Raw genomic sequence first — 13,842 nt, 5'->3', positions numbered from 1 at the left:
AAGTCAAGGCCTCCCAAATGAGTAAAATTTATCAATTTTCTGCATTTTTGACTTTACCAATGAAAATAAATAAATAATACTTATTGTTTTTTTGCTGATTATATTTAAATAAAAACAGAGTAAAATGCAATTAAAAAAATATTCAAATTTGGTTAATTCAGCTCAGTGAGATTCAAAACTGCACACAGTCTTTTTTATTATGTATAGTTTGCTCTTATTTATTTAGTAAATATTACTTAATCCTGATCACACTTTTTTCAGTGTGTCATAAACATTCATAAAGACTTCTTTATGTTCATGACAGGTGTTATGTCATGTTTATGACAGTGTCTTGTCAGTCTTATGCACATCCCTTTTCCCCTTGAACCAAACATTTGAGCTGCAATTAGTTACATCCACTATCTTCTACTCTTTAAGTCTAACAAATTCCGCAAGTTTTAGATTTTAGGATAACGTCCCATTCACACGAAAAGTTTGAGCAAAATTCATCGTAAAGTTTAATAAAATTCATCGTCAGATCAGAAATTTTTTTCATGCAATTTGAAACAAGAATTTAAATTATTCAAAAGTAAAATAAGTAGTTATTTTAACTTGATATTGTGAGTAAAATAATAGGGAAATGTGTGCTCTTTAACTAGGCGAGGGAAGTTTTTTTCAATATTATGAAATAATTATTTGGTTCAAATTGCAGCATTAAGTTAAATCTCACAATTGTAGATTAATGACTTAAAAATAATGTTTAGACAACTTGTGTTTTGTTGTTAAATTAACTGCTGAGTTAAAACTAATACAATTTTCTTGTTGGCTTAAATTGCATTTTCAAGGCAGCAGGTGGACGTTCATTTCCAAGTTAAACCACCTTGAAATGTTTTACAGTGCACCTAACTTCAGGATACCAGCACCTATCTCCACTTCGAAAGGAAGCTTAAAGTCTGGTTAACCAAGCACTGGTGCACCGGTTAGTTGAAAAGTCTTTTGTACACCTTGGTCTCCAGGAAGTCTTATACTACTGATTGACTCTGGCCAGCAGTTTGTCTTTAAGGCAGGTGTTCACCATGTCATGCACTCTAAAAAGTGTTTTTTGGCTGTAGTTCATCTTATGGACTTATTTACATCTCACTTAATTCATTTAGTGTTGACAACTTACTTTTTGTGTTAAATTAACTTAAAAGTTACACATTTAACTAACTTAAATTAACTTAAAGGAACTTTTTACTTTGACTTTACTTGAAAAAAATAGCATTCGATGCTGACCAACTCAATATATTATGATCATCCAACTTAATTCATTACGTTTAGCCAACTCAGTTCACTAAGTTTTCTTAACTTAATGTTATTTACCATGACAAATTTAAGTGAATTTGAGTCACTCTTACTTAATACTCAATTGTCCAATAAATAATTCAAACCTCTGACTAAATTCTATAGAAAGTCAACTCAAAGTTTTAAGTTGTTCCAAACTAAAATATCCAAAGTTACATTATCACTCACATTTCACTTAAAATGCAGCTAGAATTTAAATGATTACAAATGTATGTTTTAACATGTTCTTTAGTTCTTGTACACTGAAAAAAGAAAATAGTTTATCCAACTTAATTTATTAACTTGGTTTAACTTAATAAATAAGAGGAGGAAGACATGCAGCAAAGATCATCAGGCTGGAATCAAACCTGCGATGGCCGTGACGGTCTCCGTATGAGTTGTGCTTAACCGCTGTGCACCTGGTTGGTGCTGTGATAGCACAGGATCTGTACCTGGTGACATCAGACGTAGGATACCAACACGGCATTGAAGTCAACTGAAATAATTACGTTTCAATTAAGTTCATTGAAATTTAGAGTGCACTCCTAGTGCACTCTAAGAGTACACTTCTTAGAGTGCACTCTCAAAAGTGTAATTGAAACAATTAAGTTCAATGCTGTGTTGGTATCCTCCGTCTGACATGATGATGCAAGTTTCACCAGAGTCAGTGTAAAGTCCTGACTGAATGAAAATCATTGCAACCTATTTATGTCACGTTAACGAAGAACAGCTGAAAACCTACCGAGTTTATCAACTGCGGTAGCAATTTGACTCCAACTCCTCTCCTTGTCATTTCTATATTCTTTGCACAAAATGTTGAATAAACATTAATGTTGTTTCCACATGCCGTGTCAGCTGTTTGAGATTCCCCTCTGTAATTTCCCCTCAGAAATCACGGAGGAGAATCCCCGCTTTCTGATTGGCTATCTGTCACATTCAGGGTTAACGCTCTCAGTCGGGGAAAACCCCTGATTTAGATCGGAGCGGCCACTCCGATCTAAATCACACTACAGGATGATCGGTTACGAAACCACCGGCGACAATCTTAGATCGGCCAACTTTCTAAGATTGTTGTAAAGGGAAAATAGGGGCAAAAAATTGTGTAGTATGAACTACTGCATTAGGTGGTCGGATGTGCCCATCCAGTGGCGCAAAAAGTGGGTATGCTGCGGATGCAACGCATAGGGGCGCAGCACCAGAGGGGGCGCCAAAACCCTGTCTGGAGGGGGCGGGGCGCCGATTATGTTTTCAGCGCGCCTCTCGCTCCTTCACCTCACGCACATGGTGAGGTAAATCTAGCGCGAATTTCTCCCTCTCACCCCTTGCACATTATTCCACCAGAATAATGTGCAGTTGCGCCACTGTGCCCATCTTCTCTATTTAAATCTAGTGATTACTGAAGGCCAATATAGTATACAGACTTCATAATTTGCACTCTTTTGGTTGAATGCAGTATTTATTTCCACTTTGGCTTTTTGTTATTTAGTTTTTATTCAAGTACGTTATTTGTTAATGGAGACTGAGAATCCGTTTTGTTTTTGGTTCTTTTGTTTTAGTTAATCAGTTCCAGTGTTATGTGTTGTTTTGAAAATAAAGTGCATATGGCAGGAAATCGCATGCATTATTAGCCATTTCCATTAAATCAGTGTCATAAGGTCTTGAAACAATATTATCATTTATCGCAATAATTTTTTAGACAATCACTCAGCAAAATTTGTTATCGTGACAGGCCTAGTGCTAACGTTCTTTGACTCTAAATGAGTCAAAGAACGTTTAGCTCTAACTGGTTCAACAGAAAATCTGTGAGCAAGGAACTTAACCTTGCACTCAGTTCATCTTTGACTTCCAGCCCTGTGTCTTGTAATATCTTTACAACTTTCTTAATAGCTTTCCCTAGGAGAGAGATAGGGGTTAAACACATAAAGACGGGGTCAAGTGTATCATCTGTTGAAAGAGAACATGAAGTTACTGATAGCAGGGGCACTGCCAATTGCAGCTCTTTCAGGCAGGTATGTCAATATTTTTGAAGATTGGATAGCAGAGTGAGGAAAAATGGTTAAAATGTCCTCCAACAGCCTAACCCAGTAGTGACACAGCTTCTACTGTGCCACTACACACAGTAGTGCCTCTACACAAGTAGTCTAGGATAATTTAAGGACTCTAACTATACGCTTTGGCAAGAAGAAAAGTTTTAAGCCCAGTCTTCATGGTGTCTGCCTCATGGGCTAAAACTAGGAGCTGGCTCCAAAGGAGAGGACCCTGATAACCACATCAGTCACATTAATCCTGTCACAAACATGCAAAGTCTGTGTAGAGTGAGCCTATGTTCAATAAATTATATTTTCTAGTTTAATTGTTTTCTTCAGTTGATATACTGTTTATATTTTATCTACTTCTTTTCAGTTGGTTTGTAATATTTTGAAGTGTTGTCTGAGTGGGTGATAAGTGTGAACCAGTCCAAAAACACCAGGTGTGCTATCCTATAACTTTGCTTCCTAGTCTGGTACCCTAGTTTGTCACTTTTTGAAGGACTGATTATTGCAGCCAGATTCCTAGAAGGAAGAGCTGAATGATGTTGCTCTCTGAATAAAGCCAAGTTTTATCCAAAAAGCTAGCTTTTGGTGTTGTTTTTCTGAACATGACTTAGAGAATCAGGAGTTGAATGACAGCATGTGACATTAATCACCACTGGTCCAATCAGGGAGACCAGAAAACATTACAGAGTCCAATACTGTTTCGACAAACCTACACAAGAAGGCAAAATTCAATTTTAATGAACTCAGATTGACATAAACAGACGACATTACAATCAGACAACATAACAATCTCCATTTATTTAAGCTTATCTTTTCCTTGAGGTTTCAGATAGGCTTTGATATGACCATTGTTCTAGCCCCTGGAATCCATTTAGAGATGGTCCTTGATGTCTTGATTGTAATGTTTCTGACCATGAGGCTGGAAAGTATCAGAGGTAGCACCTCATCAACATCACATCACCTGATGTTGATGAGGCGCCTCATGTTCCTCATGTTTAGGCCCTATAAAAGATGATTTTCAAGACACCAGCATACATAGCAAAATTGCAAACACTGGGTGAGCATGTTTAGAAATATAATTACCAGCAACATTTCCTGGGAATATGTAATTGGTAACACATTTTTAGAAGAAAGGCCCTGGTATTGAATTCCAGACCCCTGTCTTTCTGCAGAGAATTAGCTTGTTGCCCCTGTGTTCTCTCTAAGTACTCCAGTTTCCTCCTAAAGTACAAAGTAAAAACAAATAAAATTAGCTTGTTGCCCCTGTGTTCTCTCTAAGTACTCCAGTTTCCTCCTAAAGTACAAAGTAAAAACAAATAAAATTAAAGCTCCGCGGAGCCTCAAGCGGCCCTCACAGCCAAGCGCCGCTCAGGCCTAGCCACCGCGGATGTTCCAGCACCACCTCCCCCCAGCCACTGCCTCCCCTCAGCACCACCTGCCCCCAGCCACTGCCTCCCCTCAGCACCACCTGCCCCCAGCCACTGCCTCCCCTCAGCACCACCTCCCCCCAGCCACTGCCTCCCCTCAGCACCACCTCCACCCAGCCACTGCGTCCCCTCAGCACCACCTCCACCCAGCCACTGCCTCCCCTCAGCACCATGTCCCCCAAGCCACCGCCTCGCTCTCACGGAGCAGCCAAACCCGCTCTTAAGATAGTCACTCTTTCATGTTCGACATTGCTCCCAGAAAATGCACAAAAATCTGGTGCAGATCTGCTGATATCGTGAGGAGACACAGCTGTTTTATTAATCTGGGTCCGCAGTGGAGTCAAATTGCAATGTAATACTTTTGGGCTCTGTAGAGGTTCACCAGAGATGATCACATAAAGTCTGGTGCAAATCTGATGAAGCATGTTTGATTTAGAGATGATCATAGACATGGCGAGCATTGCTACTCGCTATTTAGCCTCCCCCACATGGTTCAACCAGCAGCCAACATTCACAGAGGGCTTCACATGTCATTTTCTATCAGTTGGCACAGGTTTTAATCCATTTGAATCAGAGTAAAAGTAAGACATCCAACATAGAATATCAGGTGACTTCCTGTTGGAGGGGGGCGTGGTTTAGGTGATATCATCAATTGATCATGTGAATGTGATCAAGGCTGGTCTATAATGAGACATGGAAAGTCTGATTCAGCTTTGACCTGTCCTGGAGTAGTTATTGCATTCTAATGTTTCATGGCACAAAGCCAAAGTTTGACGCTTAGCCACGCCCACATGCTTTTTGATGTACGAGGATTCTTTTGATTACATTTCACCTTTAATGTTTCAACTCTAAGCTCAGTGAGATTGAAGTCTGTATCTCAAAAGCTGTGGGAGGAGTTAAATCAAATGTGACGTCTATGAAATAGAGGAAATTGCGGCTTTGATCCAAAATGGCCAACTTCCTGTAGGGTTTGGACCATGGCTCCAAGAGACCTTTTTGTACATCCTGATGAGATACACATGTCTACCAAGTTTCATAACTCTGAGATAAAGCATGGCTTGGGGCTGATCATTTAAAACATGCTAGAGGGCGCTGTTGAGACATTAGGCCACGCCCACCAAATATTGCACTGGATTCCTGTCCGGGCTTGGACAAGGATCCATCCTAGTGAGTTTGGTGCAGCTGGACCCAAAATTGTGGAATTCAGAGCCAAAAGTATGGGCACTTTCTGACAGGTCACTTCGCCACGCTGCCACGCCCACCTGCTACATCCTAGCCAGATGGGGTTGGAATCCAAAGCACACCCACATGTCTTCTGTCTCTGGACACAGTTTCATGTTGATTAGGTCAAAGGAGTCAGATAGCCACCAATCACAGTAAAACATGACACTTCCTGTTCTAAGGGGGCGCGGCTTAAGAGATTTCAAAATTTCACTATAACATCTCGTAGAGCACTCAAAGATGATCAAACACAGAACGTTTGGTGCCTCTCTGACTTTTTTGTGTAGGAGATATACAAGTTTTATATTTCTTGGTGAGTCGGTGAACTTTGACCCCTGGTATCACCCCTTCAGCATGCACGAAAACTCACCGTTTTGATAACTTTGAATCGGGCATGCCTTATGAACCAACAGACCAAGTTTGAAGCCGATCCATCAAAATCCCTAGGACAAGTTCGATCATATACGAAGGCTGTAAACGACCAAAATGGGCTCAAATTCACAACTTCAATCCAAAATGGCCGACTTCCTGTCATACTTGCACTATGACATTAATTGTAAATTCTGAGCATCTTGGGGAGCTCTACAAGTGTACCAAATTTCATGTCTCTACGATAAACTAAGTGAATAGGAAAGGGTCTTTTGAAAAATTCTAGGGGGCGCTGTTGAGCCATTTTTTTTGCGATTTTTGCGTCGACCTTATCAGACGTAAATTTTTCGCAGACTTAATGTGACCGCCAAGTTTGGTGAGTTTTCACATATGTTAAAGCCCCCAAAAAGCCGATTCATTTGACGGAAGCCGGAATAATAATAATCAACATTTGAAAAACAATAGGCCTTCGCAGCGCTTAGCTGCTCGGGCCTAATAAAAAAATATTAATTCTTCCCTCTAAATTCCCCATAGGCAATTATGTATAATTGTGTAAATGTGGATGGTTGTTAGTCCTGTCTGTCTCTGTGTCGCTCAGTGATGGACTACCAACTGGTCCAGGTTGTACTCCAGCTGTTGCTCAATGATCACTACATAGGTACCATTCCCCCAGCGATCTTGCAAGTGGTTTCAGACAATGGATGGATGGAGGGTTGTCCAATCACAGACTTTCCTAGAAGGCACTGATATGTGTGTGTATTTGTGTGTTTTGCAGGTCCAGCGCTGGCATCAGGGCAATGAGCACTTTGGCCGTGCCTGGCAGACTGGTGATGTAGTGGGCTGCATGGTGGATCTGAACGAGCACACAATGATGTTCACTCTGAATGGAGAAGTGCTGCTGGATGATTCTGGATCTGAGCTGGCCTTCAAGGATTTTGAAGTTGCTGAAGGTAAATGTGCAAAACCTTAACCATGAAGCTAACAGAGAATCTAATTAATTTCCATGGTGACAGAAAGACACAGTGGTTTAAAACTAACTTTGGTTTGATGTCTCTTAGTGGCTAGGTTTCTGTTGTAATAATGTTATGCACAGTGCTGTGACTTCCTGAATGAGTTATCCATGTGTACTTGAGTAATTGACATGATGCCGGCTCCACCCCCATGCTGACATAGAGCAATCCTCTCACAATTATTCTAGGGCATTTGGCAGCAACTGACCAATTGGCATCGCAAGTACACGCCCCTTGTCAAAAATGACAACAACAAAAAAAAAGTCCCGGGTTCTGTTACCTCTGCCATAATAACAGTTTGTTGGGATTTGCTCTACTTCCACAAGGGGGCGGAGCTGGCGACATGTCAATTGTGGATGACTGGCCTGGACAATGTGGACAATGGTCATTCACTAGAGTCCCAAAGACTTAGAAAGGCCTTTGTAACATGACTTTGAAATCAGTTAGCTTATGTCATGTTTTCAAACAACTTCAGTTTAAGTGATTTCTTGATTCACAGGTCTGACTGTAATCCTTCCTTGGTATGATTTAGGAAAATTCTGTCAAAAAATGCTGTTAATCACATTTAATCATGGTTTAATAAGGGGGAAAATAACCTTTTATTTCATTTCCTTTTGGGATCAATAAAGTATTTTTGAATTTTGAATTTTTCACAAAGGGTCAGGTTGGTTTGGATAGGGTTTTTTTTTTCTCTTGATAAATAAAATCACCATTTAGAAACTGCTTTTTTACTTGCTCTGGTTATCTTTCTCAGAATATTAATTTGATTTCAAAACATTTAATTATGTTTTTGTGATGAACATTTAGAAAAAGTACGTTTTTGATATCAAAAAGATATGTTTTGGATAGTTGTGCTTTTTTTTCTGTGTTCGAAAGTACTTTGACTTAATGCTGTGTGCATCCAAATACAAAACCTTTACTTGTCTTTTTTTCTTTTCTGGAACCAGAGTTGTATAATTTGTGTATATATTATTTATTTCAAATATTTGATGTAATTTGTAATTCTGTGAAGTGGGAGAGAGAGGTGCTGCGATGGTGCAGGGGTAATATGAGGGGTCACTCAGGACATGCTTTCTCTCATACACACTTCTATAGACTCATACATACACTTATAAGACTAAAATTGCACATATAGATTATTAAAACATCAGACACATGCAATTTTTCTCATGCTATTATGGACTCACACACTTAAAACTGCACACGCTATTAAAATATCATACCATTTAAAGAATACAGACATACTTGTCTGAGTGAGAAGTCAAAATTGTATGTATGTGTGTGTGAACTAATACTAGACTGAATGAATGACAATACATGTATGTGAGAGGCTCCCACTTGTCTGTGTGAGGTGTCACGGAAAAGGCAAGGCATAATTTGGAGTAGATCCCATCTGAGCAACATTGGCGCGTCCAATAGGTTGCAGTGTTACAGGAATCAACCAATGGCAGTGAGCTTTAGAGACTGTAATTAGCCATGAACAGTCTGATACTGTTCTGTAGACCATAGGACAAGCAATTTTTAATAGTATTTTCTCATCACCGGATCTAACAAACAGCTGACCTGTGCCTTAAATGAAAGAGCTCCCATGACCATTGATGTTGTCTCTGTTATATCCTCAGAGGATCAATAAAGTATTGATATACTATACTGGCCTTTCTCAAATTATACATTTTGCCAAAGTTGCTTAGTCTGGAATCACGGATGCATGATGCCATCTGCAAAATTATGCCCTGCCTTTTCCATGAAACTTCTCGCTCAAACAAGTATGAGTATCTTATTCACATACATGTAATGTCATTCATGATCAGTTAATTTCTATCAATGACCTGCCGGTGGCGTGTTTGTTTCTTTTAGGTATTATTTTGTTTTGCATATCAACCCATCACAGTTCCTAGAAGACAGTATCACAACTAGCAATGGCTTCAACCACACACTCTCACTGAGCCAGGAAGACAGAGGCACTGACTGAATCACGCTGAAGCTGGGGCTCCTTAGCAGGAATGTTGATGGCAGCTCTCTGAGAGGACTTAGAGAATCTTTGAGAATATGGATCCAGAAGTCCAGATATTTAACCTGTTCAACAGGTCACAAACCTCTCTGTAGTTTCTGTGTAAATCTGGTTCTTTTATGCAATGAAGACAACATCTTACTGAGTTTGACAGATCCCCTCTTTGTGGTATTACAAAATGAATTAGGCACCATGGGTAACTTGAGTGCTTATGTCTGTCCCAGGCTTCATCCCAGTGTGCAGTCTGGGAATGTGTCAGGTTGGGAGGATGGATTTTGGTAAAGATGTCAGCACTCTGAAGTACTTCACCATCTGTGGCCTGCAGGAAGGCTATGAGCCATTCGCCGTCAATATGAACCGGGATGTAACCATGTGGCTCAGCAAGAGGCTGCCTCAGTTTGTGCCTGTGCCCCCCAACCACCAACACATTGAGGTAAGCAGAGCTTCTACACAGACACACTCTGTCCTGTCTACAATATCACAGTCACTACTAATCAGGTCCCCATGTGGTTACCAAACAATACTTTATGTTTGGGCTCTGAACATCAGCCGTAGTTTTGATGTTTTTAGGAATCCTGCTGAACTAGTTTTGCCAATTGTGCCAAAGGTTGTGTTAAGTCTTGTGGCTGTAGGTGAAGGAAGGGTAGTCATTTAATAGCCAAAAAGGATAAGGATTAATTAGCCACCCTGCCAGCATGCCTAGGTGGGCCCCATGTGGGGGAAAGGAGGACTGATATATGGGTCCCATATGGGTCCCATATGGGCCTTTACATATGCTGGCCTTTACACAACAAACATGCTACATGGGTGTTTGTGAACCTCATGTGTGCGCCAGGAGTCGCATTAACGGAATATTTTTTTGTAATGGACCGTCTTTTTTTTTTTTTAAACGACACAACATTTTTTAACTAGACTAAGACACTGACATGTTGAATACTTATTTTTCCTGCTGTACTTGATAAGCTGTGATCCACTGAGTTTGATGTCCAAATCTTTTATCTAGCAGACCAACATAATGAATTCAAAAGTACAACTTTTAATTTTGGTAAGCAAATAAAACTTGTTTTATCTGTTTACAAATTAACAGACATGCAATATTTAAATGAAAGAAATTACTCAACTATTTAAAAAAAAAACCAATTTGTACACAATTGAAAACCTGAAATACTTAAATTCTCAGGTTTGTCTAAGTAAAGTGAAGATACGATTTCTTAATTTTCTGGAAATTCATGCTGTATTATCAACTTTAGTGAGTGGATGCAGCCATGTCTGCTTCAGAATTCATGCTTTTTTCATGTTTGTTGCAATATTTTCTACGTAGTTAATATTAAACTAAAGATATTTAATGAAAGAAACGATTGTTTTACACCTAACACTTTCTACTAAGATTTACATTTAGAAAGTTATAAAAAGAGTCCATCTGCATCAACACTTTGTGTGCTGGTGGGCCAAATTGGTACCATTCCTGAATTGAAGCCGAGGACCACATGGTAAAATCATTTCACAAACCCCCCGCCTCAGGTCATTGGCTTAAACCTTAAACCAATCTTAACCCTTAATGTGGAGTCATTTTATTGTAACTTGTTGATAGTCATAATGTAATGACTGATAAGTATTAATACGAGAACATCATGATCTAAGGCTGCGTTCACACTGCAGCCTCAAGTGACCCAATTCCAATTTGTTTTGACGCAACATGACCTGAATCTGATCTTTTCATGACTGTCTGAAAAACACAGGTCAGATTCTTTTTGAATTTGACCAAGGCCACTTGGATATATTTGATATGTATCCGATTTAAATGTGACCGAACGTCCAGGCCGCATTCATCCTAAATGAACATCACTGATACTCAACAAATGTCACTATTCTGTGTCCTGATACGTGTAAGCGGGAAGAAAAACGACATCCATAAAGGACTATAATGAGGATTAAGTTGTTAATATGCTGCTCCGGTTGGACAACAACTTCAAATATGTAAGCTAAGCTCCACCGTTAACCTCCATGTTTACTTCCGCAAACACTGAGCACTTCTTCTTTTTATGGCGGTTGGCAGCATAGACATGAATACGTAGACGCCTCATGGAGCGGGTCGGCACGTTGCTGCGATACGTCACAGCGTCCGCCATATTGAATGTGGCCAATGTGCCAGTAAGCTAATACAAGTAAATGGACCAAACTTCAGAAATTGCCGTTCTACAAAGTATTTTAAATTAATTCCTGTCATTGACACATTTTCTCACACACATTAATATTTTTGCCAATCAAAGAAATGACTAAAGACAGAGTTTCTAACTTTAGATGTGATTAATTGTTTTGGGGCATTTCTGAATAGAGAGCACAATGTTTTATTTGATAGAAATGATTCTGATCATTTTTATATTGACATTGATGAACAGACACACTTTTACAGTGTTTTATTAAAGAATATATTTACATAATTCCATAATTTAATGTACATTTAACATTTCAAGACAAGAAACAAATAATTTTCCTGTATTTACTTTTTATAGAGAAATGACTTTTGATTTATAAATCAGTCACTGTCAAACATCAAACTACATATTTTTCTTACTTTTTTCCAGAGAAAAAATATTACAGTATACATCAACTCTGCTATTGACAGCAAAGAGTGAAAATAATTCTAACAGAGAAAATTATTTTTATTTCATTACATAAGCTGTATTAATACACTTATACTTCAGATTGAGATATTTAAAAAATACACAAGAAGTGAAAGAATAAAACATTTATTTATTATACTGGGAACACTGGTCACAGGCAGGGCTTCAGTCTGCTGGTCACACTGGGAGAACTCAATGACTTCTGAGGCGTCCTGGTTCACAGGCTAAAGCCAAGGATAAAAGAGAAATTATCCAAAAGTGTAATAGAAAATACATATATGTTTCCTTCACATTCAGAAAAAGACATTTTCAGCATGTTGGGCTCTGACTCGTAGCATCATTATAGCTAAATACCGACATGGTGAAGCTGAGCTGGAAACAGACTGAAGAACAGCAGCTCCAGCTCTGATCCTGACTGACCTTTCCTCACTAAACCCCCTGGTTTTTAACCAGCGGTTTTTCATCAGCTCGCTCTCATTAGAAAACAGTGTGAAAACGTTAGCTGCTACGCTAACAATCAGTGGTTACTTCGGGCCACTTAAGCTACATAGGAAATATTTTTCGGTTGTTTAGAAGCGAATTTCTGGCTGCAAAGTCAAGTAATTCTGATCTTTCATCCTTACCTGTGAAAGGTAAAGCCAATGAATCCAGTTTGTTTCGTAAAACAGTTGAAATAAGTCCACACAGCACAGGACTGAAGGAGCTCCGATCGCCCTGCTGCCACACAGAAGATGGCGGACGCTGTTACGTAGGACTCAGCGCTCCATGAGGGGTCTACGGTTGGCAGAACACTGAGAACGCTGACGCTATTGCGCCCTCAACTGCGTATGCGGGACACTTTCAGGTCGTTTGCCTGTTCACACTGCAGAACACATACAGGTTGCATATATTTGGAAGTGTGAACGGCCACAGCAAAAAAATCTGAATTGGGTTACTTCAGGCTGCAGTGTGAACACATAATAAGTTGTAGAGTGTTTTCAATGCAAATAAATATTAAAACTGTTGAATAAACTTTGCAAAGATAATTCCAAGCTGTTTAAAACATAAACTTTTGTGTTCCAGGTGACCAGGATGGATGGAACAGTGGAGTTGTGTCCCTGTCTTAAGGTCACCCAGAGGTCATTTGGTTCCCAGAACAGTTACAATGACATCACTTTCTACAGGCTGAGCATGCCTATAGAGTGCGCTGAATCCAGATCCCCGTCTTATGACAGCCTGTTCTCACCGAAGAGGGTAACAGATACGACCATTAGATCTGCCATGCCTTCCACCAATCAAGACCTGTTGCCATTATGACTCATCATAGTTGTTCTACATCATCATTGATCAACTAACAATGTTTTGCTTAACGTGTAAATTTGCCTTATGCATTAGCTTCTTTTTTGCAAAATTCCCAACTCTGATAAAGGAACACATCATGTATTTAGCTTAAACGGATCTTTGAAGAACTATTGGCATTGGACTTTTCACCTCACCATCAATAGACAATATCTCTATTATTCCTGCAAACTGGTTCGACATCTAATTTCAACCACTTTCAGTCTTATTGCCTAAACTTGACATTTACTCAGTTCCTCTATTATCTCACTGTTAGGATGGACTGCTGGCTGCTCCCAGCCCTGATGTGTTCTGTTGTCTCTCTGTCTCTCTCTGTAGGAGCTGGAGGATTTTGAAACTGTGTCAGACTTTGAAGTCTTGTTGAAGTCATCTCATGGTCCCAATGGTCCCAGTGGACATGACAGAGATGAATTCAACAACCACAAAGACTACACCCAGGAGAAGCCCTCCAAGCTAAAGCAACGGTAGCCTGCCTTGTCTTCAAATGTTATTCTTCAGATGATT

General features: G+C 39.5%; 1 protein-coding gene across 1 annotated transcript in view; it reads left to right on the top strand.

Annotated features, from left to right (window-relative positions):
• Window positions 1–13,842, top strand: part of ryr2a (ryanodine receptor 2a (cardiac)) — a 167,530-nt gene that overhangs the window by 40,598 nt on the left and 113,090 nt on the right. Inside the window, exons 28-31 of the mRNA XM_088016421.1 lie at window positions 7,131–7,305; window positions 9,601–9,809; window positions 13,063–13,233; window positions 13,657–13,802. Coding sequence (XP_087872547.1) covers window positions 7,131–7,305; window positions 9,601–9,809; window positions 13,063–13,233; window positions 13,657–13,802 — 701 coding nt within the window. The remainder of the gene's footprint in view (window positions 1–7,130; window positions 7,306–9,600; window positions 9,810–13,062; window positions 13,234–13,656; window positions 13,803–13,842) is intronic.

Source organism: Poecilia mexicana, unplaced genomic scaffold, assembly GCF_051168715.1.
Source record: "Poecilia mexicana isolate PSO_F unplaced genomic scaffold, ASM5116871v1 scaffold_19, whole genome shotgun sequence".
Lineage (NCBI taxonomy): Eukaryota > Metazoa > Chordata > Actinopteri > Cyprinodontiformes > Poeciliidae > Poecilia > Poecilia mexicana.
This window is presented reverse-complemented; position numbering and strand designations above follow the sequence as displayed.